Source organism: Chiloscyllium punctatum, chromosome 7, assembly GCF_047496795.1.
Source record: "Chiloscyllium punctatum isolate Juve2018m chromosome 7, sChiPun1.3, whole genome shotgun sequence".
Taxonomy (NCBI): Eukaryota; Metazoa; Chordata; class Chondrichthyes; order Orectolobiformes; family Hemiscylliidae; genus Chiloscyllium; species Chiloscyllium punctatum.
Window position 1 is genome coordinate 76,644,408 of NC_092745.1, and position 27,818 is coordinate 76,672,225.

Here is a 27,818-nt window from a genome sequence, read left to right on the forward strand (position 1 = left end):
TGGTCAATCTTTTTGGGCTGGTGGAAGTTTTATAGAGGAATTCCACAGGGGTCAGTATTGGGACCCTTGCTTTGCCTAATCTATATTAATGATCTGGATGTTGGTATGCACAGGACAATTTCTAAGTTTACAGATGACAGAAAACTTGGAAGAATTATAAACTGTGAGGAGGACAGTGTGGAACTCCCAAAAAAAATTGATAAGAGTTGGTAGATAGGTGGCAGGTGAGACTCAGTACAGACAAGTGTCAGGTAATGGTCAGAACAACATTGGCTGGCGAAATAGGGGGTACAAATGTAAAGGGGATGCACAAATAAAGGAACCTGGGTGCACATCTACATGGATCATAGAAGGTAACAGAGCAGGTAGAGAGAATAGTTAATAAGGAAAATGTGTTCTTGGCTTTATTAACAGAGGTACAGAGTACAAGAGTAAGGAGCTGATGTTGAACTTGTACACTACATTTGTTTGACCTCAACTGGAATATTATGCAGAATTCTGGGCACCACATTGTGGGAAAGATGTGACTGATTGGAGAGAGTGCAGAATGGATCCAGGAAGGAGAAACTTCAGCTACGAGGAAGCTTGAAGAAGTTTGGGTGGTTTTCCTTGGAGAGAAGAGGGCTGACAGCAAATTTAATAAAGGTTTTCTAAGTCATGAGCTGGCTTGACAGAGTAGATAGGGAGAAGATGTTCCCACTTGTTTTAAAGTGAGCAGGGGTGATGTACAAAGCTTTTTTTCACATCGAATACTTAGGATGTAGAAAGCACTACCTGGAAAATCTGGTGGAGGCAGATTCAGGTGGTGCATTCAAGAGAATTTTTATTTGAATAGAATGGTGTGCAGTGATGAAAGGAAAGGCAGGAGATTGGCACTCGGTGATAGAACAATGGGCACAACAGGTTAAATGGCTTCTTTTTGAAGTGTAATAATTCTGTGTTTCTGTGATAGCTAAACTAATTCAATAACTCCAGAAGGTGTTATTGTTCAGTATATTTGGAATGGTGGTAACATTTTTTACTTGCTAGAATGAATATGGGATATCAGATTAGAAAAAAAACTGCATCATTTAAACTGATGAGCAGAAGTCTCCTCTCAAAAAAAGGCCCAGAGCCATCTTTAAAAACTATAGAGCTATATTTCTCCACTCACCTTCCAAAGAATATGATTGTTACTGAGATATGGTTCCTGAGCACTAGCCTCTCACCGATACCTTAGCTAAGTGACATTTCTTTGCATAGGTTCAGGAAAGGAATATTAGCAAGTAATTAAGCCTGCAGGTCACTGAATCCAAGTCCTTACCCAAAACCACAATCTGATTTTCCAGTTGGAGTAACTGGACATGGAATGAGTAAGCTCATTGAGTTGCATTCACCCTGTATTTGCGAACAAATGGAAGGCCTTGAACACTACCTTGCCTGTGGTCATTATCCAGATATCAGATTTAGGTGGCATGATGGCTCAGTGGTTAGCACTGCTGCCTCACAGCGCCAAAGACCCAGGTTTGATTCCAACCTTGGGCAACTGATTGTTTGGAGCTTGCACATTCTCCCCATGTCTGCGTGGGTTTCCTCCAGGTGCTTCAGTTTCCTCTCTGTTCAAAGATATGCAGGTTAGGTGGATTAGCCATGGGAAATGCAGGGTTACAGGAATAGGATAGGGGCCGGGTCTGGGGGGACTGCTTTTCAGGTGGACCGTGTGTACTCGATGGGTTGAATGGCCTGCTTTCACACTGTAAGGATTCTATGACTAAAGATTTTCTAACTTGCGTACTATAGTTTGGAATACACTTGCCCATAGAGAAGTATCACTGGGCTCAATTTATACTAGTGTTAGTGTCCTATGAACAAGATTCTTTAATATTCTGCTTTTGTCATTACCACCTGTAGGGACAATGGGAATGCCATTACTATGGTCAGCTACTCATATCTATCGCAATTCATCACTTTTTGAATGATATCTCCAGAAAGAGATAGTGGGGAGATGTTGTTTTACACTATATGAGGGTGTCTTATTTTATTGCTGATTACAGAATGATTTGACTTAAGTCCCTGACTAAATATGAAAGTAATGACTGTAAATAATATGTTGAGTCATCTCCGTCTCCAGCAGCCTCCAGCTGAATGAATATTAATAAACTCTCAAGAAAGCTGACAGAGTCAGAAGAATTCTTTGCCCAGAAAGTCAGCAAGACTTTGAAAACAATTTTGGACTTTGAACCATTGCCATTAGAAGTGGCTAGTTTGCCCTGGTTTTGATCCATGACAAAACCTATGTATAATTTGCATAATTTGTACATAAAAGATTTCTTAAAAAGTCAATACCTCTAGGCCATACTCCTGCCAAGGTTAAGAAGTGTAGAAGATATATCAAAAAGTGGTAAGATGAATGGTTTTATTTTGGAATTTTAAGTTTATAATAAGAAATGTTACAGATTCGAAAAGTGAAAAGTTATAAAGGATGGTATCACAGGTAATGAAAGGCTGGATAATGAACGTGGTAGAGAGTGACCTAATGGTAATTGAATCTTGCAGAGTGATCAGTAATATCAAAGTTGAGTTTCACATTAAAGGTAGTTATCACTCTTTCTATGTAAAACAAAGAGAAATCAACAGTTAAAGTGCTTTCACGAAAGGATGAAGATCTACTGAAATGATCTCTAATTGAAAGTAAACAGGTATACCAATTTTCTAACATAAAAAGTTTCATTCAGCTCAACATCATGAGCGGTTATAATTGGACATTTTCACCTCTGACTTCAGTTTGCTTCTCAATTCCTTAATCCCACGCCACACCACACATTCTCAGAAAGCAAGTAGTCCAGTTCCAAAACGCTGGACAGCTTTCCAATACATCACTCAAGAGTACACTGTATATGTTACAGCATATATGCCAGCTATCTTTTCAATTCTACAATGCATCCTTCTTTCAGTGCTTTTCGGCAGAAATTATAGGATAATAATCAGGAATAAGAGCTGAGCTAATAATTTTATTAACACTGCACAACACAAGAGTTGAATCCAAGCTTTCCTATTCTTGTTAGTTGTGCTACATTTGCTCAGCAAGTCCTAATAAGCTCCCAAGATTGCTGCAATTATCCTGATATTGTTTTAAATTTACTATTGGATTGTAGATGATACAGGCAATGCAGTACTCCATTTTTCATCCCTAGTGCCCAAGGAGATTGAGCCAATCAACTCATGTAGAACTGGGATCGGATGTAAGCAAACCAAATAGTAATGATGGTGTCACTTCTCTGAAGTACATTAATCACAAAATATTCCAAAGTTCTGACAGATTTAATAAATTTCTAGACCTGTTGTGTAGCCTTTATAACTAACTTGGTACAATGTGTTTTGAGCAAGTAAACAGTAGGCTACTGGAACACTCTGCAAAAATATTGGTATCACTAGCTCATCTATGTTCCATAATTTGGAGATCAAGAAAACCAAACCTTTACTGAGTCTCTGATGCCTCTTAAGTTAAATAGATTGGCTAGCGTGGAACTCAGATAGGACAAGGTAGTCCCAAGTTCTGCTCTGGTTGGTGCTCTGTTTATTAGCTCAGCCTACTATGAAAGTACACATTGGCCTCTAAGTTAGGGAAGGTAACAATTAGTCACATCCTATTTCTGTCTACTAACCTCTGTTGAAAAGAATTTGGGCAGAAGCATTGCATAAGGACAAATGGAGATGGCCTCTCTCTTGGCTCCAACATCAGAAATCGTCACTTCCAGGAGGTACCAGAATGTGTTTGGTGCCAGCAGATGTTTACCCTACAATAAGCCAATACCCTCCAGAAAGGAGGAGTGAAAATATATTTCAGTATTTAGGTGTTGGATATGAATTCTGCTTTTACACAATGACATCATCAAGGGGTTTATTCAGTCTGCATAACTAATTTGCAATCCATTTTTTCTGCAGAGACTGTAAAGTTTATCCCACAGGATGTTTAAGGGTTTTACAGAAAGTGTCTACAAAGAAATAATTCATCATTTTATTTCACATGTGTTTTCACTAATCTTTTGTTTTATTTTGCCTTATTTTATATACTCCTGCATGATTTAAGCATATCAAACAAATGTATTCATCTGCTGACCTTTTATTTTTGCTCTGCTTATTTTACTGCCATGTTTAAGTGAATGGATAGTTTGTTGGAATAAGTCCAGTGAACTAAAGGGTTAAGTGCATCTCTTTCTATTTCAGGGGCTTCCCGAGGTCCCAGCCCCTTGACCATGGGTGCACAGGATACACTCCCTGTTGCCGCAGCCTTTACAGAAACCGTCAATGCTTACTTCAAGGGAGCAGACCCAAGCAAGTGAGTAAAAGGCTCAAGGCCTTTGTAATAGTGATGATAGACATTCTGCAATGAACTTTCAATCTTTAATAAATGTAACATTTCAAAACAGAAAATCAAAAAAACCTAACAAAATTGATGCCTTCTTTCTTTAAAACTAAATCTTGTTCTCTTATCATTTTAGATCGGTGTAATGTCCCTTTCTATTCATTTATGCCAACCATCAGTGCTTCAATCTGACAGTCAGCATTTCCATCCCTGTATCAGCTTTTAAGTCATAAAATCAGTTCATCTGATTGGATTTGGAAATCTATCTGTAACAATTGTTTAACCAATCAGAAGTCAGAATGTATGACCAGTGGCTGTAAACAACAGCTGAATGTCTTGGAGTGTGAAAAGATAGGATTGGTGGTAGTTTACACCAGATAAACATTTTAGTTGGGAAGCAGGACCAGAGTTATTTTTAATCAACTTGCTCAGACATGATGTAACACACATGAGGCAGTTGGGTTTTGAATCTGGTGCTTCTAGTCCAAAGACTAGAACATTACTGCTGCCACACGACCCACTGATCTTGAGTCCAGTTCTCATGAATCAAAAATGTTGTTTCCACCATACTTCAGGAAATACATGTGTGTAGTAGAGTTCATACTAAAGAGGATATTGTGCCTTCAGTGCAGGATTGAATGGCTTGTCCTTCTATCTTTCTTCTCTTCTGCAGAAGCAATTCCCCTGAAGTGCACTTTGTGGCAATTGGATTTGTTCTTTTACATATTATAGTATTTATTTTTTATTCTTCACTGAACTTTGAATATTGCAAAGATTACAGAACAGAAGGAGGCCAGTCAAGTCTTTGCAGGGTCTCTGCAAGACCAACTCATCCAGTCTTAATTGTCGGCCATTTCCCCATAAACTTGCATTTGTTTTCTCTTCAGGTGTTTATTAAATTCTGCTTGAAAGCCATTATTGAATCTGCCTTCACCACGCATTAACGCATTCTAGTTTCTAACCACTTGTTAAATAAAAACATAATCATCATGCAATTATTGCCAGTCACCCAGTGGTGTCTTCAGATTCTCGACCGTTCAGCCAATAAGAATAGTTCCTCTCCATCGACTTAGAATTCTTTGAGTCTCAAAAATTTTGTTCAAGAAGTCAAGATTATTTTATCACTATCAAAAGCCTTTTTTTTCTATAAAGTGCAAGGTAATGGCAGGACAGAATCTGACTTCCACCTGCTAACCTTTTTAGAGTAACAATATCTCAATTTTACAGTTTTATCTGGCTCAGCGTTGAGCTCAATAATTTCAGTCTGTGAACTCTTATCCTCCATTTTGTTTTCCCTGCTTTCCTGTAATATCTGGTTTACTTGGTTTAGCTTTCAGCAAACCTATTAACGATTAACTATGAACACCTTCTCTAGGCTTATCTTCTTTATAACTATTAATGTTTTACTTTTGTTCTGCGATGGCTGTGATCTCTAATCTTGCTCATGCTCTGACCTTCCCTTCTGTTCCATTTGCTCACTCTCCATTTGTCATGGTGTAAAAACCCATCACTTTTCCAGTTCTCTCTCCAGTTCTGACAAAAAGTCATTGGACTTGAAACGTTAACACTGTTTCTCCCTGCATATACCTGATGAGTTTTTCCAGCATTTCAGGGTTTTATTACTCACCTTTTTAGGCTTGTGTTGACATCCATCTTTTTCTTTATTAACAGGTGTATTGTGAAAATTACAGGAGAAATGGTTTTATCATTTCCAGCTGGCATCACCAGGCATTTTGCCAATAACCAGTGCCCTGCAATTCTCACATTCTGCATAACAAACTGCAGCAGGTTGGAACACATCCTGCCAAACCCACAACTTCTCTGCAGGTAATTTCAGTACAACACTAGCCAAGAGAGAAAAGTGCAGCTGATCCATGTAGACCAGTAACAGAAACTATTTGTACAGGAGGTCTTGCTATTATTCTTGCTACTGCACTGTGAACATTCCTCAAATGGTTCTATGCTTTAACAAATGTGAAACAGGGCCAAGGAGACAAAGGAAATATAGTGTTCACCCAATAAATTGTTGAATGAACTCATTGTAAATGATGCTACATTTGATCTCTGTATCCCAGAGGTGAAACAATCCACCAATCAGGCTTCCAGATCCTCTTCACTATTTAGAGATGCTTGATGTAAATGATTAGTGATATCCCATAAGGCTAGTATTTAGGTTTGTTCTTATTCTTAATACCTATTTTGTTTGAGCCAGCTGAAGCCTAACGTAGCCTATAATGAGCTAATGTCTTCAGATAAACAGGTAGGAAAATCAGTTCAGAATTGCTGCCACTTTACACAATGGAATCTTTTAACAACAGTAAATAAATTCTTACATAAGTCAGAATAAATACTATTCTACTCAAACACAAAGGTTCAGATTTTCAAGGAGTTGCACAGACTCCATTCATTCAACAGGGACCCCAGATTAAAAAGTCTTGTTCCAGTTTCCAACCAATCTTATATTCATAAAGGGAAGGGGCATGAGGTGATTCACAAGAAAATCCAAACCCAGCAGGATGTTTTGTCAAAGAGACCCCATTCCTGCAGTTTGTGACATTTGGATGTGTAAGTGTAGACATGAATGTATGTAAAGAGGTGGATAAGATCTGTTAAACTGCCAAGTTATTTAAATTGCCTGATATCTATATTCTGAACAAAAAAACTAACCTGCTGTGTCTCTGGGTTGAAAAGGTGTTGGGCCGGGGGTGAGTTGGTGATGTTGTGCATATAAACCTGAGGATTGCCATCAGAGCATTATTATTGTATTACTCTTTAACTGCTTCCACAATCTATCGTAATCATAGTGGGGGATGGAAGGGCTGTCATTTCATAGTTAGATTGACAGCTTCAAGAGTCTGTTAAGGAATTAGATGTCATTGATGTTATGTTATGATTATAAGGTTTTTTTTAATGTAAGGGATAAAGCACTTGGAGAGATTTAAATGTATCGAAATGTGATCTTCTCCGTGAAATGTTTTGATATAGTGAAGATTCTTATAAACCTATTTTCTTTCCTCTCAGCACAGGTCAAAACCCTACTGATGGTGGGTATTGTGTCAGTTGGCATGGAGGAGTGTGGGACATGGGTTAACATAAATTGACACTAAAGAGACAGTGAGGTCTGCAGATGCTGGAGATCAGAGCTGAAAGTGTGTTGTTGGAAAAACACAGCAGGTCAGGCAGCATCCGAGGAGCAGGAAAATCGAAGTTTTGGACCAGAGCCCTTCATCGGAAATGAGGTTGGGAGCCTTGGGAGGGGGGATAGGGCTGGAGAGAAGGTAGCTGAGAGTGCAGTTGGTGGATGGAGGTGGGAGTAAATGTGATAGCTCGGTGAGGAGGGTGGAGCGGATAGGTGGGAAGGAAGATTGACAGGTGGGGCAGCTCATGAGGGTGGTGCTGAGCTGGAAGGTTGGAACTAGGTAAGGTGGGAGGAGGGGAAATGAGGAAACACCAGCACCAATCAACCCCACCACCCCATGGTCAAATATTTCAACTCCCACTTCCACTCTGCCAAGAACATGCAGGTCCTGGGCCTCCTCCATCACCATTCCCTCACCACCTGATGCCTGGAGGAAGAAAACCTTATCTTCCGCCTCAGGATCCTTTAACCCCAGGGCATTAATGTGGACTTCACCAGTTTCCTCATTTAACCCTCCTCCCACCTTACCCCAGTTCCAACCTTCCAGCTCAGCACCACCCTCATGCCTATCCTACCTGTCAATCTTCCTTCCCACCTATCCACTCCACCCTACTCTCCGATCTATCACCATTACCCCCACCTCCATCCTCCTAATTGCATTCTCAGCTACCTTCTCCCCAGCCCCAGCCCCCCATTTATCTCTCCACCCCCAAGGCTGCGAGCCTCCTACCTGGTGAAGGGCTCTAGCCCGAAACGTTGATTTTCCTGCTCTTCGGACACTCTAAATTGATACTAAGTCAGCATAAGGATTATAAGGGTCTGGGGCAGGGGATAGAGAGGCATAGGTTGGCTTGGGGGTATGAGGGTCTATGTGGTAAATATGTTGATATGGATGGGGCATGGGGAGTTGGTGAGTGAGGGGTGGATGATGAATGGTAACAACAATCAAGATCAAGTCACAGAGCACCAAGGTGAGCTATCCAAACAGATTTGTCTCAACACAAGGGCCACTCCCTGTAGCTACCTCCAAACCATTTCCCGGAACAGCAGTTCTCAACCCAGCATTCACTCTCTCCCATCTCCTACCTATTCCTCCTCCAGCAGGAAATTTGGGAAATCCTTGGATCTTTCTGTTAGGCAGATCTACTGAGCAAGGAGCTTTCCCAAATCAGCACTCTCCCTCAGGAACAATAATCCAGACAGCAGAACCTGTTTTAATTGCTTTAAGCAAAGTTTCAAAGTTAAAGTTTATTTGAGCTTTCTATCACTATGAGAGTGACAGCTGAAGTTGGTCAGTGGTTCACTGTGGTGAAAGATAAAAGACTTTATTTACTGGATGGCTCAGCTTAAGAGTGCAAATGGAAAGTTGGTGCAAAATCAGAGGGTCAGCTATGTTGCGCTGTCAGTTTTGGAAGAGAAAACTAATGGTAACCTTCCCCCCCCAACTCGACCTCTTTTTTTTTTAAATTGGCCAACTTCTGAACATCAATCGCGGAATCCTTTGTGAACAGCATTAACAAGACACAAATAAAAGGAAATATATCTTGTGTGTTTCTCTCACTGGTGTGATATCATATGTCCCCTCATCTTTGAATGTATTATGGGGGCTTGTAAATGTGGAGAATACAATGAATGGTGTGTTTCCATACACTTAATTATGCAGATTGACAAATGCACTGGAAATTTGGATAGTCAGTAAAGAACCACGATATAGTCTAACTGGGTCCCACATTATCTTCAATCACATCCACCTAGATCTCTGGGTATTCATGCCAGTTTCAATAGGATACTTAGAGATGAGTATCTTTTAAGGCAAAGTCTACAAGACAACACTTTTTTTTAACAGATTAATTCCACGAGCCATTCTTTAAACATGTTAAATTTTCCAATTTCTCTCTCCAAAAAAGCACTATAGCTTCCTCTTGAATTTTTTGTCTGTATCATTTTGGCTGTAATGTCTTCATTGATAAATTATTCCACAGAACAAAACAATGATTTTCCATCATTTCAATATGCTGTAATATGCAGGTCTAGCAGCATCTGTAACATTTCAGGTCTGTGACCTTTAATCAGTATCAGCCTGAAACTGTTCCTCTCTTTTAAAAGAACAAAATGCAGCCCTGCCCAATGACAACTGATACATAGTCATGGAATTTTATTTCTGATGAGTGAATTTTCAATGCTATGTAAGTATTTGGTGTGGAGAATATTGAAAAGACAGACAGAGACTAGTTGGAGGAAGAGAATGAAAGGTAGATGGTCTCTTTGGCAGAAAAGGGGTAAGAAAGAAATGAACATGGTTCTTGCAAATTAGAGAGACTGTCTTTGGCTCTCTGCCAAGTATCACAACAGGTGGAAGTTATTTGGACATAAAACAGCAAAAGTGTTGTAGAGAAACCTTGTTTTATGAGGTGAAAGAGCCTGTTGTTGGTTGTTAAGACAGAGGTGGTGAGGAAGAAATACCTTCTTAAATTAGAAAATAAGAATTCACATCGTAAATGGATGTGATATTACTGCTTTAATTAGGAGCAAGAGGGAATTGCTGTGGAGTCTAAAGAACCTGTGTTATAAAACAATGCATTCTCCAATTCATTGCAATGTAATACTGCAAATGGTCACAACTATTATAGTAATAAAGCTACCCATAACAACCCAGCTACTTTGTTTCTGCATTCAAGGGTGGCACTGTGGCTCAGTGGTTAGCACTGCTGCCACACAGCACCAGGGTCGCAGGATTGATTCCAGGATCAGGTGACTGTGTGGAATTTACACATTTTCCTCGTGTCTGCGTGGGTTTCCTCCGGGCGCTCCCGTTTCCTCCCACAGTCCAAAGATGTGCAGGTCAGGTGAATTGGCCATCCTAAACTGCCTGTAGTGTTAGGTGCATTGGTCAGAGGGAAAATGGGTCTGGGTGGGTTACTCTTCGGAGGGTCGGTGTGGACTGGTTGGACCGAAGAGCCTGTTTCCATACTGTAGAGAATCTAATCTAATCTAATCATTAATTGTTACGTCGGCATCACAGTACACAAACTCAAAACGTCTAAGAGATCAAACTTTCCTCAAACTACTGCCAGTCTGAAGGACAAACAATGTAAAATCAATCTGGTCATTTATTCCCTTCTTGTAATGGTCTATCTGTTATTTATGCTCTTCTCCCTTCTCTTTCCTCTCTACTTTTTTCCCACCCTTACTAACAATGCCTTTTAGCTTTCAGACCAGTTCTGAAGAAAGATTTATACCAAACCTATCAATAGACTGCCATATATCTTTATGGTTTATCAATCAGTTAGTAAATATCAGCATTTTGTTTTCTTTCCCTGTTTAATTTTGGCAAAACTTGATGGCTTACAATTTTTTTCTCTTGACTAGTAATACTTCGCAAGGTGATGCCAATACAAGAGAATTCTGGGTAAACATGCCAAATCTAATGATTCATTTAAAGAAAGTGGCTGAACAGAAACCATCAGCCACATATTATAATGTGGATATGCTAAAGTATCAGGTACGTGGATTTCAGGCTTTCACATTACAAACCAGTGATGCATTTCTTAAACTGTGTTCTGTGAAATTCGACTGAAGTAGGGTGCTGATGAAATTCATTGACACTTAAAATGATGACCCTAATATAAGACCAGCATTTATATTCTGCCTTGTGCAATATAGTCACAATTCGCTCAAATGAATGGTGATTGAAATATTATCCCTTCTAAGCACTTGCTTGATATGCAAAAGCAAAAATACTGCAGAAGCTGGAAATTTGAATTAAAAACAGAAAATGCTGGAAACAGCCAGCAGATGTCGGAGCATCTATGAAGAGAAAAACAAATGATATTTCAGGTTGAATATGTTATGGCCAAACTGGAAATTTTTAGTAATCAGTTATGAACAAGTACAGAGGCAAGAAAAGGGTTAGAGTGTGCGGACAACAAAAAATGAAGGTATGTGGTAGAATTAAAGACGAGAGATGAAATGATAAATAAAGATGACTGTCCAAGAAGAAAGAAGGTAAATTCAACAAACAAACAAACAAAAAAAATGGATCCAGAAGAATGGTAATTGGAAATATTTGGAATATTCATAGGGTACATCCATCTGTGAAAATGGTGCAGAGGTTACGACTTGCAAGGTTGGACTCAATCTCAAATCTAGAGAGCTGTACAACACCACATTGAATGCTGAGAAGTTGTTTCTCAAACACTCATTGAACTTCATTAAAACAATGGAGGAAGCCAAAAAATGAGAGATCAGAGGGAAGTCTCTGCATTTTTCCAGTTATTCATGGGATGTAACTTGTCTAGAAAGACCAGCATTTATTACCTATCCCTGACTGTCTTGGAGAGTTTAGTGATAAGCTATATTCTTGAACTGCTACAATCCTTGTGGTGATGGTACTCCTGCAGTGGTTAAGAAGGGAGTTCCAGGATTTTTACCCAGTGATATTAAAGGGACAGTGACACATTTCCAAGCTGGATGACATTCTCTTATAGCTGTTGATCTAATAGATCATAGATTCAGGATGTACTGTTGAAGAAACTTTGACGATTTGCTACAATTGTGTAGAATTTTGTACACCCTACAAAATTCTGCACACCCTGCAATGAAGTATATCAATTATTTGAGGAAGTGAATGCTCAAGATGAATGGGTTACCAATCAGGTGGACTGTCTAGACCTGGATGGTGGTGAGCTGTGTATAGTTGGAACGACACACATTCAGGCAAGTGAAGAGTACTTCATCACACTCCTGACTTCTGCCTTTTGATGGTACAAAGGCTTTTGAGAATTGAGTCACTAGCCACAGAGTATCCAACTTGTGATTTTCTTTTGTAGTCTGTGCCGAAGGGCCTGTTTCCACACTGTATGAATTCTGTAAAGCAAAGCAAGATCGATTTTTATAACAATCTGGCAATTTAATGATCATCACTACTAAGTTTTTTTCATTCCAGTTTTATTTAATTATGTGAATTTAAATTTGTCAGCTGCCATATCTCCAAATCATTGGAATATCAGTCCGGTACGGGAAGCACTAACTACTCTCCTGCTCTCGATGTAGTCCTTTCCTCTATAATACAAATAACATTTCTACACAATGCAAAAGTGAGAGAAGCATACCTCAGCATGGAATCAAAGATTATAGGGAAAAAGGAGGAAACTGGAGTGGAGGATGATCGGATGAACTGATCTCATTGAATGGCAGAGAAGACACGATAGGCCAACTGGCTTACTTCAACTCCATTGTAATTCTTAGCTTAAATATGCCCTTGGCATCATGGTAGCCCACAAACCCACCAACACCCTAAAACAGCAGCAAATGAACTTGAAAGACCTTATACAGACAACAAACAAAACTAATGCAAGAACTGTAACAAACACTACATTGGACAAACTGGCAGAAAACCAGCCACCAGGATACAAGAACATCAACTAGCCACAAAATGACATGACCCTCTCTCACTACATGCAGATAAGGAAGGACACCACTTCGACTGGGACAACACGTCCATCCTAGGACAAGTCAAAAATAGACATGCATGAGAATTCCTAGAAGCAAGGCATTCCAACTGGAACTTTATCAACAAACTCATTGAGTTGGACCCCATTTACCACCCCCTGAGAAAAAGAACAGGAAATGACATCACCCACCCAAAGAAACCCAAACATATAAATAGAAAGCAGGAATCATCAGCAGTGCTTTGTCCGGAGGCCCACTGAAGATGTTACCTAGTATGGTGATGAAACATCTGAAAATGAACTTTCCAGCTCAGCGAGCAAACCTACATCCAGAAAACACGAACAGCAAAGTTTCATATTTTTCATATCTGTGGAGCTGTCCCTCAAACAGTCTCATTGTCACAAACTCTATCTCCTAATTAGTCAATTTTAGCAGATCACCTATTGAAACAATGTTACTGCAGAATGCATTGAGTGATGGATATTGTGTGACTTGATTGTCCTTCTGCATATGCAACAAGCACATTCAGGAGATATACATCCTTTATTATAACTGGAGGTAGCAGAGATGTGTAATGGGTCTATGAATTTTGAATGTTTTATACCATCATCAAAGTCAAAATTAACCTCAATTGTGTCTCAGTGCACATGATAAATTATGTCACTTTAATATACAAAATATGTCATAGTGTAGAATTTTGATGCAATGTGGCCATTTTCTCAGAAACACAAAGGAATCTAAAGGTGCACTATGCATGTTAGAAATACATTGCCCACCCCATGTAATAAATGCAGAAACAAAACCCACTAGAGTCCATGCCTGAAGCAAGCACATACATGAGACTACTCACTGATTGAAGACCCCTTTGTAAAATTAGAAGTTAGCTTTAAATATTTGGATACAGATAAACGTCAACCATTGCTTGTGGTCCCGATTCCAATCATCTGACTGTGACTAGAAAGTGAATGGTAGCTAATGTTCAAAGTCAAATGGCCCTATGTCTTTTCTTTTACTGTTCAACCTCTTATGAGAAACAGTTATTTCAGTGAAAGGTCAACTATGCAACCAAACTCTAGCAGCACACCTTCAGGAGTAAAGGGGAAGAATACTTGAAAGGTTATTTCATTAAAAATGAAGGTCACGCAGAATTAATAATCATCTTCCTTTTCTGAAGGTCTCTTCACAGGGTATTCAGTCCACACCATTGAACCTAGCAGTGAGCTGGCGCTGTGAACCCACCAGCACTGATCTTCGAATAGATTATAAGTATAATGCCGAGGCAATGGTTACACCTGTCGCTCTCAATAATGTCCAGTTCCTCACTCCTGTAGATGGAGGAGTGGCAAAGGTACAGGCTGTACTTCCACCCGCTGCATGGTAAGGTGTTATTTCTGTTTTTCCATTGATTCCGTATGACAGATTTATTGAGAATTTGGTTCCCAGACTTGATTGAATATCTCAGCTTGGTAATTCCTTCACAAAATCTTTGGAAAGGACATTCTTCCAATTCCAGGCAACAGTGCTCAAACACACAACCTTGATCATTTCTCCACACTCTGCATCTTTTGTCAGTCACTCCTCCATACACTCTGCCTATTACCAGTTAACTCATTCTCCTCTTTTCCAGTACAATCACTGTCCAAACATACCTGCTATGAATTATCTGTTAATTCTCTGCTGAGCAAATGTTTCCACAAGAACTTTAACTTTTCTGGTAATTCTTCTGGAGTTAACATTCTAAACTGGGTATTAACTCGCGAGAGATCCCATTCCTGATTAGAGTCATAGAGATGTACAGCATGGAAACAGACCCTTCAGTCCAACCTGTCCACGCTGACCAGATATCCCAACCCAATCTAGTCCCACCTGCCAGCACCCGGCCCATATCCTTCCAAACCATTCCTATACATATACCCATCCAAATGCCTCTTAAATGTTGCAATTGTACCAGCCTCCACCACATCCTCTGGCAGCTCATTCCATACACAACACTCTCTGCGTGAAAAAGTTGCCCCTTAGGTCTCTTTTATATCTTTCCCCTCTCACCCTAAACCTATGCCCTCTAGTTCTGGAATTCCTGATCCCAGGTAAAAGACTTTGCCTAATTACCCTATCCATGCCCCTCATAATTTTGTAAACCTCTATAAGGTCACCCCTCAGTCTCCGACGCTCCAGGGAAAACAGCCCCAGCCTGTTCAGCCTCTCCCTATAGCTCAAATCCTCCAACCCTGGCAACATCCATGTAAATCTTTTCTGAACCCTTTCAGGTTTCACAACATCTTTCCAATAGGAAGGAGACCAGAATTGCACACAATATTCCAACAGTGGCCTTACCAATGTCCTGTACAGCAGCAACATGACTTCCCAACTCCTGTACTCAATACTCTGACCAGTAAAGGAAAGCATACCAAACGCTGCCTTCACTATCCTATCTACCTGCGTCTTCACTTTCAAGGAGCTATGAACCTGCACTCCAAGGTCTCTTTGTTCAGCAACACTCCCTCGGACCTTACCATCAAGTGTATAAGCCCTGCTAAGATTTGTTTTCCCAAAATGCAGATCTTGCATTTATCTGAATTAAACTCCATCTGCCACTTCTCAGCCCATTGGCCCATCTGATCAAGATCCTGTTGTAATCTGAGGGTAACCCTGTTCGCTGTCCACTACAGCTCCAATGTTGGTGTCATCTGCAAACTTAGTAACTGTACCTCTTATGTTCACATCCAAATCATTTATGTAAATGATAAAATGTAGAGGACTCAGCACCGATCCTTGCGGCACTCCACTGGTCACAGGCCTCCAGTCTGAAAAACAACCCTCCACCACCACCATCTGTCTTCTACCTTTGAGCCAGTTCTGTATCCAAATGGCTAGTTCTCCCTTTATTCCATGAGATCTAACCTTGCTAATCAGTCTCCCATGGGGAACCTTGTCAAACGCCTTACTGAAGTCCATATGGATCACATCTACCTCTCTGCCCTCATCAATTTTCTTTGTTACTTCTTCAAAAAGCTCAATCAAGTTTGTGAGGCATGATTTCCCACGCACAAAACCATGTTGACTATCCCTAATTAGTCCTTGCCTTTCCAAATACATGTACATCCTGTCCCTCAGGATTCCCGCCAACAACTTGCCCACCACTGAGGTCAGGCTCACTGGTCTATAGCTCCCTGGCTTGTCTTTACCACTCTTCTGAAACAGTGGCACCACGTTTGCCAACCTCCAGTCTTCCGGATCCTCACCTGTAACTATTGATGATACAAATATCTCAGCAAGAGGCCCAGCAATCACTTTTCTCTAGCTTCCCACAGAGCTCTTGGGTACACCTGATCAGTTCCTGGGGATTTATCCACCTTTAACCGTTTCAGGACATCCAGCACTTCCTCCTCTGTAATCTGGACATTTTGCAAGATGTCACCATCTATTTTCCTACAGTCTATATCTTCCATATCCTTTTCCACAGTAAATACTGATGCAAAATATTCATTTAGTATCTCCCCCATTTTCTGTGGATGCACACAGAAAGGCCGCCTTGCTGATCTTTGAAGGGCCCTATTCTCTCCCTACTTACTTTTTTGTCCTTTAGTATATTTGTAAAAACCCTTTAGATTCTCCTTTTATTCTATTTGCCAACACTATCTCATGTCCCCTTTTTGTCCTCCTGATTTCTCTCTTAAGTACTCTTCTAAGGATTCACTCGATCTATCCTGTCTGTGCCTGACATATGCTTCCTTCTTTTTCTTAACCAAACCCTCAATTTCTTTAGTCATCCAGCATTCCCTATACCTACCAGCCTTCCCTTTCACCCTGACAGGAATATGCTTTCTCTGGATTCTTGTTATCTCATTTCTGAAGGCTTCCCATTTTCCAGCCGTCCTTTTACCTGCGAACATCTGCCTCCAATCAGCTTTCAAAAGTTCTTGGCTAATACCGTCAAAATTGGCCTTCCTCCAATTTAGAACTTCAACTTTTAGATCTGGTCTATCCTTTTCCATCATGATTTTTAAACGAATAGAATTACGGTCACTGGCCCCAAAGTACCTGCCCTCAGTCACCTGCCCTGCCTTATGTCCCAAGAGTAGGTCAAGTTTTGCATCTTCTCTAGTAGGTACATCCACATACTGAATCAGAAAATTGTCTTGTACACACTTACGAAGGTCCTCTCCATCTAAACCTTTAACACTATGGCAGTCCAGTCGACGTTTGGAAAGTTAAAATCCCCTACCATAACTACCCTATTATTCTTACAGATAACCTGAGATCTCCTTAAAGTTTGTTTCTCAATTTCCCTCTGACTATTAGGGGGTCCATAATACAATCCCAATAAGGTGATCATCCCTTTCTTATCTCTCAGTTCCACCCACATAACTTCGCTGGATGTATTTTCAGGAATATCCTCCCTCAGCACAGCTGTAATGCTATCCCTTATCAAAAATGCCACTCCCCCTCCTCTCTTGCCTCCCTTTCTATCCTTCCTGTAGCATCTGTATCCTGGAACATTAAGCTGCCAGTCCTGCCCATCCCTAAGCCATGTTTCTGTAATTGCTATGATATCCCAGTCCCATGTTCCTAACCATGCCCTGAGTTCATTTGCCTTCCCTGTTAGGCCCCTTGCATTGAAATAAATGCAGTTTAATTTATTCGTCCTATCTTTGTCCCTGCCTGCCCTGACTGTTTGACTCGCTTCTGTTCTCAACTGTACTACTGTCAGATCGATCTCTTTCCTCATTATCTCCCTGGGTCCCACCCCACCCCCCCCCCCCCCCCCCCCCACCTTACTAGTTTAAATCCTCCCAAGCAGTTCTAGCAAATTTCCCTGTCAGTATATTAGTCCCCTTCCAATTTAGGTACAATCCATCCTTCTTGTACAGGTCACTTCTACCCCAAAAGAGATTCCAATGATCCAAAAATGTGATCCTTCTCTCATACACCAGCTCCTCAGCCATGCATTCATCTGCTCTAACCTCTTATTCTTGCCCTCACTAGCTCGTAGCACTGGGAGTAATCCAGATATTACTCCCCTTGCGGACCTCCTTTTTAAATGTCTGCCTAACTCTCTGTAATCTCCCTTCAGAATCTGCAGTAACCCTTAAAGTCTCTTTAAACGCCTGCATCTGACAAGAAGTACATTTCACTGCAAAGGCCATTTCTGCTCCTTCACAATCTACAGACCCAGAAAATAGCACCATCTTATTCCTCTACAAAACACTGCGCCAGGTTAAATTAAGAGCTATGGCTTACATTTTAAGTTTAATCAAGAGACTTCTCTCCAAAAACACATAATCAAGAAAGAACCCACTGTACTCACTAATACAGCCTTCCTCTTGGACAAACTTAAAACAACAATTAACTTATCCGATTCTGTGCTGTGAACTTCGCCCAAACCAGTTCTTCCAAGATCAGTTGTGAGATTCATTGTTTGTTAATTTTCCCAGATACACTCCGATGTCCAGCAACACATGAATTCAAAAACAACAAAGGCAGTAACTGTGCAGGTTCTTGCTGTAGAATTGTTTCTATCTATTCAAATGGATGTGGGTGTTGATGGCTAGGCCAGCATTTATTACTTATCTATGGTTGCCCTGTTGTATGTAGTGGTGAGCTGCCTTTTTAAATGACTGCAGTCCCTAGGGTTTAGGAGCACTCACAGCATCGCTAGAAAAGCGGTTTCGGAATTTTTTTGACCCACCAATGGTGCAGGAACAGCAATATCATTTCAATTCAGGATGGTATGTGAATTTGCATCAGATGGTGTTTCCGTGCACGTGGTGTTCTCCTTTTCAAGGTGTTAGATTTCACAATTTTGGAAAGTGCTGTCAAAGGAGCCTTAATTAGTTCTTAATTTCATCTTCCTGACAGTCGATACAGCTGCCACTTTGTGTTTGTGGTAGAGGGAGTCACTGTTGACAGTGTTGAATGAGAATACCAGTCAAATAGATTGTTTTGTCTTGACTGGTGCTGAGCTTCTTGATTGTTATTGGAGCTGCACTCATCCAGGTAGGAGGGAAGAGTATTTCATCACACTTCAGACTTGTGCCTTGTGGATGCTGGACAGTGTTTGAGGAGACAGGAGGTCAGTCACTCACAGCAGAATTCCCAGCATCTGACCTGCTGTTATAGCCACAGTGTTTATACGGCTTGTCCAATTCAGTTTCTCATGCTTGCTAACCCACTGGAAGTTGATAGCTGGGGAGTTTCATTCCACTTTTTATTCTATCCCCATTGACCTATAATTTTTTTCTAAATATTTACCAATTACATTTTGAAAGTTATTCTCATTTGGTTTTACCAAGATTTTAGGAATTGCATTAAATAGCAAAACAAATTCTCTCATGTCACCTCTGATTTTTTTTTCACCAGTTAATACAAATCAGTAATTCTGGTTACTGAGCCTTCTGTCACTGGAAGCAGATTTTTCCTCATTTACACTATGAAAGGTCTTCAAGATATTTGAACACCTTTATCAAATGTTCTCTTAACTTTCTCTGTTCTAAGGAAAATAATCCCACACATAATTAAAATCATATGTCACTTATGCCATTCCAGCAAAGTAACACCACACTGTCTCAAAAGTGTGATGCCAAAATTGGTCAGTCAACCTGAGGCCTAGGGATTTATCAAGGTTTAATATACCTTCCTTGCTGATGTACTCCTACTTCTATTTATAACGTCAAGTTACAGTTTCCTTTTAAAAGTATTCTCAACTTATTCGACATCTTCATACATTTGTGTACACAAGCCCTCAGGTCTGTCTGTTTCTGCACCATCTTTAAAATGATATAATTTAGATCAAATATCCATTATTATTCTTCCTATTAAATGAAATCACTTCATACCTTTCTGCATTAAATGCCATTTATTATACAGCTAGTCCTGCCAGTATGTTAAACACTTGATGGATGGGATAATGCTGACTCCATTGTAATTTCCTCATGGTGGGTTAGCTGATTGACCCTTATTGACTGTGTTAAAAGTATTACTTAGGCAAGTTACCTCAGATGGCTAAAACCCATTCCCAGCATGAATAAACATCTACAGGTAAGGAAGAATATTTTCAACAGGTTTTGTTCATCTCAACCATTTCAAGTTTTGTAAGTAATTGACTGGTATTTGTTTTTTAAGGAATGCTGAACAACATAGGATACTTTGGAAGATCCCAGATATATCACAGAAATCAGAAAATGGAGGTAAATTGAGAATGAAATTCTGCCATTGAAATAAACTTACTTTGTTTAAGATTTCATTACAGGCATGTTCTGTTTCTGTCAGTGTAAAGATCGAAAGTGATGTTTGTTAAATCCTGCACACACACACACTACTCACATTATGAGGACCCAAGCAATAGAGCATACCAGCTGAGCAGGGAGTTCTGATTATGGTCAATACATTCACACGATTGCACACCAATGTCCCCATGGAGCAAAGGTTTTCTTCACTGGTTACACTCAAAAGTCGCTGGCTGATTCAGACCCATTGCAATTGTATAGGCTGCAGCACAGGTGATTTTTCAACTTACCTTACTATTTTGTTTGCTTTGGATTCATACCCATTAACCATTGGTTGCAATTTTACACAGTCATTATAATCAACAGGTAGTAGGATGTCTGTTTCCCTTGGCTATGCTTCATTCAAACAGAGGGTTCAGAGGTGAAATGTAAACTTAATCACTTATTCCAGCATCCACGTTTTTTAATGGAATATTATTAATATTCTAAATTAAATACTTCTGAGTTGGGTTGGAATTGTTGTATAAAACTTAAATTTGCATTCACACTGACAAATTCCCTGTGCTATGAGAGGTGAAAATTGATAGCAAGGCAACTCTCTTCATAACAGGAAACTCAAAAGTCCTAAGCAGAGCTTAAGAATCGATCAGTTGCTCACACTTTTTATTGATAGTTATATGTGAAATAAGAATATTACAGAATGAAAGCACAAAATAAGGAGGTAGAAGATTACATATGAGGGCAAGCTAATCAATAATATAGAGGAAGACTGTAGATATATAAAGGGCAAAAGAGAGGCGAAAGTGGACATTAGACTGCTGGAAAATGGCACTGAAGAGATATTAGTGGGGAACAAGGAAATAGCTGAGGAACTGAATAATTACTTCACATCCGTCTTCATGGTGGAAGACACAAGTAACATCCCAAAACTTCAAGAGTGAGGGGACAGAGCTGAGTATGGTGGCCACCACCAAGGAGAAGGTGCTAGAAAAACTAACTGGCCTGAATGTGGGTAAATCTCTTGGACCAGATGGACTACACTCCAGAGTTCTAAGGGAGATAGCTGTTGAGATAGAGAAGGCATTATTGGTTATCTTTCAGGAACTGTAAAGATAAGGGAGGATCCCAGAGGACTGGAAAATTGTTAACGTGGCACCCCTGTTTAAAAAGGGAGTAAGGTAAAAGATGAAAAATTACAGACAGATTAGCCTAACCTCAGTCATGAGTAAGATCCTGGAATCCATTGTGAAGGATGAGATTTCTGAATACTTGGAAGTGTATGATAAAATGGGGCAAAGTCAGCATTGTTTCATCAAGGGGAGGTCATGATTGATAAAGCTACTTGAATTCTTTGAGGAGGTAACGTGAGTTAGACCAAGGAGAGCCAATGGATGTTATCTAGCTGGACTTCAAGAAGGTCTTTGACATGGTGCCGCACAGGAGGCTATTGAGTAAGATGAGGGCCACTGGTGTCAGAGGCAAGGTGCTAATGTGGATCAAAGCTTGGCTGTCTGGCAGAAAGCAGAAAGTGGGGATAAAAGGGTCCTTCTCAAAATGGGAGCTGGTGACAAGTAGTGTTCTGCAAGGCACAATGTTGGGACCACGACATTTCACTTTATACGTTAGCAATCTAGATAAAGGAACTGAGGACATTCTGGCTAAGTTTGCAGACAATACAAAGATAGGTGGAGGTGAGGAGGCTGCAGAATGATTTGGACAGGTTAGGAGAGTGGGCAAAAAAGTGGCAGATGGAGTACAACATGAGGTCATCCACTTTGGTAGGAAGAATAGAGGCATGAACTATTTTCTAAATGAGGAGAAAATTCAGAAGTCTGAAGTGCAAAGAGACTTGGTAATTCTAGTCTAGGATTCTCGCAAGGTAAACTTGCAGGGTGAGTCACTGGTTAGGAAGGCAAATGCAATGATGGTATTTATTTTGAGAGGACTTGAATATAAAAGCAGGGATGTACATCTGAGGCTCTATATGGCTCTGGTCAAACCACATTTGGAGTATTGTGCACAATTTTGGGCCACATTTCTCAGGAAGGATGTACTGGCCTTGGAGTGTGGTCACAGGAGATTCATGAGAATGGTCCCAGGAACGAAAAGCTTAACATGTTAGGAAGGTTTGAGGACTCTGGGTCTGTACTCGATGGAGTTTAGTAGGATGAGGGGGGATCTGATTGAAACATACAAAATACTGAATGGCCTGGACTGAGTAGATGTTGAAAATATGTTTCCATTGTTAGGAAAGACTAGGACCTGAGGACACAGCCATAGAGTAAAGGGAAGATGTTTTAGAACACAGATAAGGAGAAATTTGTTCAGCCAGAGAGTGGTGAGTCTATGGAATTCATTGCCTCAGAAGGCTGTGGAGGTCAGATCATTGAGTATATTTAAGACTGAGATAGATAGGTTCTTGAGTATCAAGGGGATCAAAGGTTACAGAGAGAAAGCAGGGGAATGGGATTGAGAAATTTATAAGCCATGATTGAATGGCAGAGAAGACTCGATGGATTAAATGGCCTAATTTCTGCTCCTATGGCTTATGGTCTTACAACATGAATAAAAGTACAAAATGACTTGAACAATTTACTTGAAATGAATTATTTTTGTGGTATAAATTAAATGACAACATAATGAAATATAATTTAAAACAGGGTTTACTCTGAGAAAGTGAGGTCTGTAGATGCTGGAGACCAGAGTTGAAAAATGTGGTGCTGGAAAAACACAGCAGGCCAGGCAGCATCTGAGGAGCAGGAGAATCGACATTTCGGGCATAAGCCCTTCGGGGATTACTTTATGTTTTGAATGGAATTTCTGGAAGACCCAAGTTCTACAGGCAAATTACATCACACAAAAGTGAAGCAAAATCAGGCAATATTGCAAAAGTGAACTATTTCTCCTTTAACTCCATAGCTATAGGTTCTTTTAAAGGATGGAGATATGTGTATTATCAACATACATTGCCCCTTCAAACAAAGTTATATTGATATTTTGGCTGTCAAATTTCTCCCCTCCTGCATTTACAAAGCCACAAACCAATAATGTTCAAATGGATAGTGTGATGATCATGAGCAGCTTGCAGAGCAAAGAACTCCAGAGGTGACTGACCCCACAGTCTTCCATCTCTCTCAATGCCTGAACTTTGCTCAATGCATTTCCAAGTTGGTGTGATAGATGTGGGCAGTTCATCGTGGATAGTATCTCACCACAAACATACATTGAGCTTTTTCAGTAATGTAGCTCCATGTCACATGTCTACTCTAACTTGTTTGCCAAAGATACTTTATTCAATTTTGAATATGAAGTTCTGGCCTCCTTTATACACAATGTTCTTCCATTGATTTTTTTTTTATATAGGTGTTGGATCTCTCCTAGCCAGGTTTCAGCTGTCAGAAGGACCAAGTAAGCCTGCGACATTAGCAGTCCAATTCACCAGCGAAGGGAGCACTTTGTCAGGCGTTGATATTGAATTGGTTGGGGCAGGATATAGATTTTCACTCATCAAAAAGAGATTTGCAGCAGGTATTTCTCAAATTCCATAGAGCCATTTGTAATTACTTACGTTGACTGATGTAAACACAGGAAGATATTCAGCTTGTCAGATCTGTGCCAACTCTTTCAATGAGCAATCCCAATAGTCTCATTTCCGTATGACTCTGAAAAGATGCTCAGCAGTAATTCTAGCAGTTATTCTGGAACGTTATCCAGCTGGCACTTCCAGCATTGACCCAGTAGACTTTGACACTGTTGGAAAATTTGTTAATTTCCTTGGGTTATGATGAGTGACTATTGCTGTAGGATATTATTGGAGACCCTTTCCCAGATTTTGAGAAACAATGTCAAGGTTTAATTTTCACTGCTTTCACCCAACATTAATGAACTCTAAAAGCCTGGAGGTTTGGTCAGTAATCTTACCATCCATTAACACCGGTAATGGTAAATCAATTTTGTGAACCTCAGATGAGCTGTTCATCCACCATAATCACCTGTGATTATCTTCCACCCCTATCTCCCACTCCGATTCTGATTGGCACATATATTTGAGTGGGATGTCTTCACTGAAGACCGCAAAAGCTGACTGCTACAATTGGTTTCACAAGTCAAAATAGACCCCTTGGGATTTCTTTTGCTGGTTCTCCCAATTGTTCGCATCAATTCAAAGGTGGATCATCAGAAATCCCAGTTAAGCATTGATCTAGAGATTCTATTCTACTTAGTCAAGTTAATTCCCAAGGGGGGAGAAAGAGAGGACTGCAGATGCTGGAGATCAGAGTCAAAATGTATAGTGCTAGAAAAGCACAGCCAGTCAGGCAGCGTCCGAGGAGCAGGAGAGTCAATGTTTTGACATTAGGACATTCCTGATGAAGAGCTTGAGCTTGAAATGTCAACTCTCCTGCTCCTCGGATGCTGCCTGACTGGCTGTGCTTTTCTAGCACCACACCTTTTGACTGTAACTCCCAAGGAGGTTAATGTAATGTCCACATGGAAGGTCAGACACAGTTTAATTGGATATAAAATTAATCTCCCTCTATCCTGCCTCAACAGTGCAAATTTAACACACTATTGCCAAATGACCAGTGTTATATTTTCAAAGCCAGTTATCCCTGTGGTCTGTTGGAGTTGGACTCCAGTATTTCCTAATCTAGTTTTCTTTCTTTTTTAGGGAAATACATGGCCGACAACTGAATTCTCACAACTTTGTCCAGTGTTCAATATAACTCACTGGACAGCTTTTTAAAAACAAACAGGAGATGTTAAGGACTGAATCTGTCAACCAACTTTTATTCACTGATTTCAAACTTCGGTTCCATGCAGCCAGAGCATTTCCAACAAGAACTCAGAATAACACCAGAAATTGCCGACCAGTCCTGCAGTATTATTATATGATTGATGTGACATTGGTAACATTTCGTATTTTACAGTGTAATAAATGTATTTGTAATTTGGTATTCACTTCTTCCCCACACTCTTCACTTCAGATACCCCTGTATTTCAGCAGTTATAGGCATTTCAGAGATATCACAATTAACCTATAGGCTATGCCTCTTCAAACATGTAGCATTGTATTTGACTTGAGTAGCATTGTCTAAGAACTACATTGCATTATTTCAATTTTTAGCCCTTTGATCTACCAGTATTGATGCTGATTGTTTTCAGATTTTTAATTACTTTTTTTTACTGTTCACAAACATATATTTTTGATGTTGAAAACCTGCCCTGGGATTTCCCAATTAGTGAATAAGAATCATTTTGCAATGCAATGCTATGTTTTAGAAGAATGTCCTGTACAGTTTGAGAGAGGGGTGTGCAATATGGTTATGTAATTATCTTGTTTATGCATTGTGGGGAGGAAAGAGTGGCTGTTAAGACTTCAGATGGAATGAAATCCATTAATACTGGATTTTATAATAAAAACTGCAAAGGAGGTCAGTCAGCATCTGAGAAAGAGGTTAACATTCAGACAGGAGTCCATGCACAGGGTATATTAATCTTTTGGCAGGAGAGTAACTCTGAGTAGCTCAAATCTTAATGCTGGCTGTCTGGAATGCTATGTCACCTTCATGTCAGTGCTAAAAGTTATACACGTAACTGTGAATAATGGTTCTAGCAGCTTCTTAAAAAGACATTTATTTTGCTTCAGTAATGTAGCTGAAATTTTATATAATAAAAATGAAATTATTTAAAAGCAGAAAAAAGGTCGTAATGCGAAAGAGTGGATAAATTACCATCTTGAATTTCATTTTCAAAGTTCCATCAAACACTCACAGCTGTTTTTATATTATCAGTTATAAATCGGTTTTGCATTGATGTATTTGCTGATGAAACACTGTGTAATGCTTTTTAAAGGAGTCAGTCTGAAAAACTAAGGATATTTATCACTTGAAATAGCTTGGAATGTTTAAAGGAATATTCTCTCCCTAACCCACTGCCCCAGCAAAATATTGCTGAACTTGGTACTTTCAATATTGATGGTTCTTGAATCTTTGGTGCAGTGCTGTACAAAGTGTGTGGATATAAAATGTAAAGAAATTAACCGTTTGCACATTTGCCACTGAACATATCTCCAACTCTGTTCACTGAGTGATACTAAAGAACATGTAAAACACAGTGAAATATTTTTGAAAGATAAGATCAAACGAATGTTGGTAAAAGATTATTAGTGATACATATAACTAGCTCATATTTATCATCAAATGTCAATAGCACTTGCTGCTGTTGGTGACAATGTATGAATGAGAAAACAGGAGTGATGCTGCCAGTGATGATAGCACCTGCAACTCCTTTCTCAGATAGCAGCCTCACCTTGAATGAAAGTTTAAATACAGGGGATTCAACATATGCGGTACCAAGAAAACAGTGACTCCAGGCAGACCGAACCAGTAAGGGACTGCAGTGTTCCTGAGCAGCAATTCCATTCCTGAGGATCAAACCACTTTTCCTCAACATCAGTTCAAAAAAAGTCAATTTGTAATTTTAAAGAACTCACATGTGCAATTACATCCACATATGGGCTACTTTTAAAGTCAACCCACCTACCGGAGAAAGTGTTCTGTAATATAAGTAACCTAACTGTTATATTTGGAGCTGGGAGTTGGTTTTAAATGAATCATAACTTGGTGCAGTGTGGAGTTGCTTTTCATACCTCCCTCAGTGCTAATGACAAAGGTAGGTTTAGCTGTCAATGACATATGTCGATGACTCAACAACCCACTTTGGACTTCATTCAACTGTCGGTCAAATGATGAGAATTGTTTTTTAGGGGTATTGCAGGGCCATTCCAGACAGCTGCTGTGCACAATGAATGTACTTACAAGGATTTGAGAAAAATAATTAGATCTGACCAATTCATTTGGCCTCAGTTAGTTTGTTGACACTTCAGTGGCATCCAGGGTAAAGGTGTAAAAATGGCTGTAAAAGTGCATGTGCAGACCATAAGGTGGAAGATTTCTTTCCTGATCTGAGAGAGGTGATCTGAAGTCAGCAACAGTTGAAGAGCTACTATCAGCCTTAGCATCCCTTGGAGGGAAGAAAAATGGCCAGGTATCCCGTCCCTGATTACAAAGCAGTGGCTCCTAATGGAAAGAGCTTATGTCATACCATTCACAGCTGAATAACTTATCAAAACCTATTGTCAGGGAACATATTGACACAAACACACACAAAGGTTAAGTACTTGGGGTGAAGTACTGAAAGGCTTTTAGGCCTGTGCAGCCATATCCCAACAGGAGTCAACTCTTTCAGAAAAGAGCAAGAATATTGGAACAAAATTAAGAAATAGCTGTACTCATCTTGCGTGCTATTTTGTAAATACCTTTTTTATATATACATATATACAAATATATATGTCATTTTCCTCAGTGGCTGTTTTCCCTGTTGGTTCATTGCACATACTTATGAATATGCAATTATGTTTTAATGTATTATGTAGTAAAGAAATGGTCTGGCCATTTATAAATCAAATTCTAAATTCTATACAGTATGAAAATTAAACTGTAATAACTGTTTAAAAAGTTAAATGTTGCTTTTCTTTGAAATTAAATAAAGTTTAAAAAAATATAAATTGCAGCAGTGGTATAACTACTTCCATTTTCTTTTTTAATTCCTGTTACTCTGATTTCTAAAATCAAATTGAAAGATATCCATGTTGTGA

The 27,818-nt window shown here is 39.7% G+C and overlaps 1 protein-coding gene across 14 annotated transcripts in view; it reads left to right on the top strand.

Annotated features, from left to right (window-relative positions):
• sgip1a (SH3GL interacting endocytic adaptor 1a) overlaps positions 1-27,684 on the top strand; it is a 279,362-nt gene extending 251,678 nt beyond the window's left edge. For 9 of the 14 annotated variants that reach the window (XM_072574090.1, XM_072574091.1, XM_072574092.1 and 6 more), the window contains 7 exons: positions 4,207-4,318; positions 6,017-6,172; positions 10,854-10,986; positions 14,110-14,312; positions 20,058-20,122; positions 23,525-23,689; positions 24,831-27,684. In XM_072574090.1, coding sequence (XP_072430191.1) covers positions 4,207-4,318; positions 6,017-6,172; positions 10,854-10,986; positions 14,110-14,312; positions 20,058-20,122; positions 23,525-23,689; positions 24,831-24,853 — 857 coding nt within the window. In that variant the 3' untranslated portion in view covers positions 24,854-27,684. The remainder of the gene's footprint in view (positions 1-4,206; positions 4,319-6,016; positions 6,173-10,853; positions 10,987-14,109; positions 14,313-20,057; positions 20,123-23,524; positions 23,690-24,830) is intronic. The other 5 variants (XM_072574081.1, XM_072574088.1, XM_072574086.1 and 2 more) reach the window with 2 other exon arrangements.
• Positions 27,685-27,818: the final 134 nt, after the last annotated feature.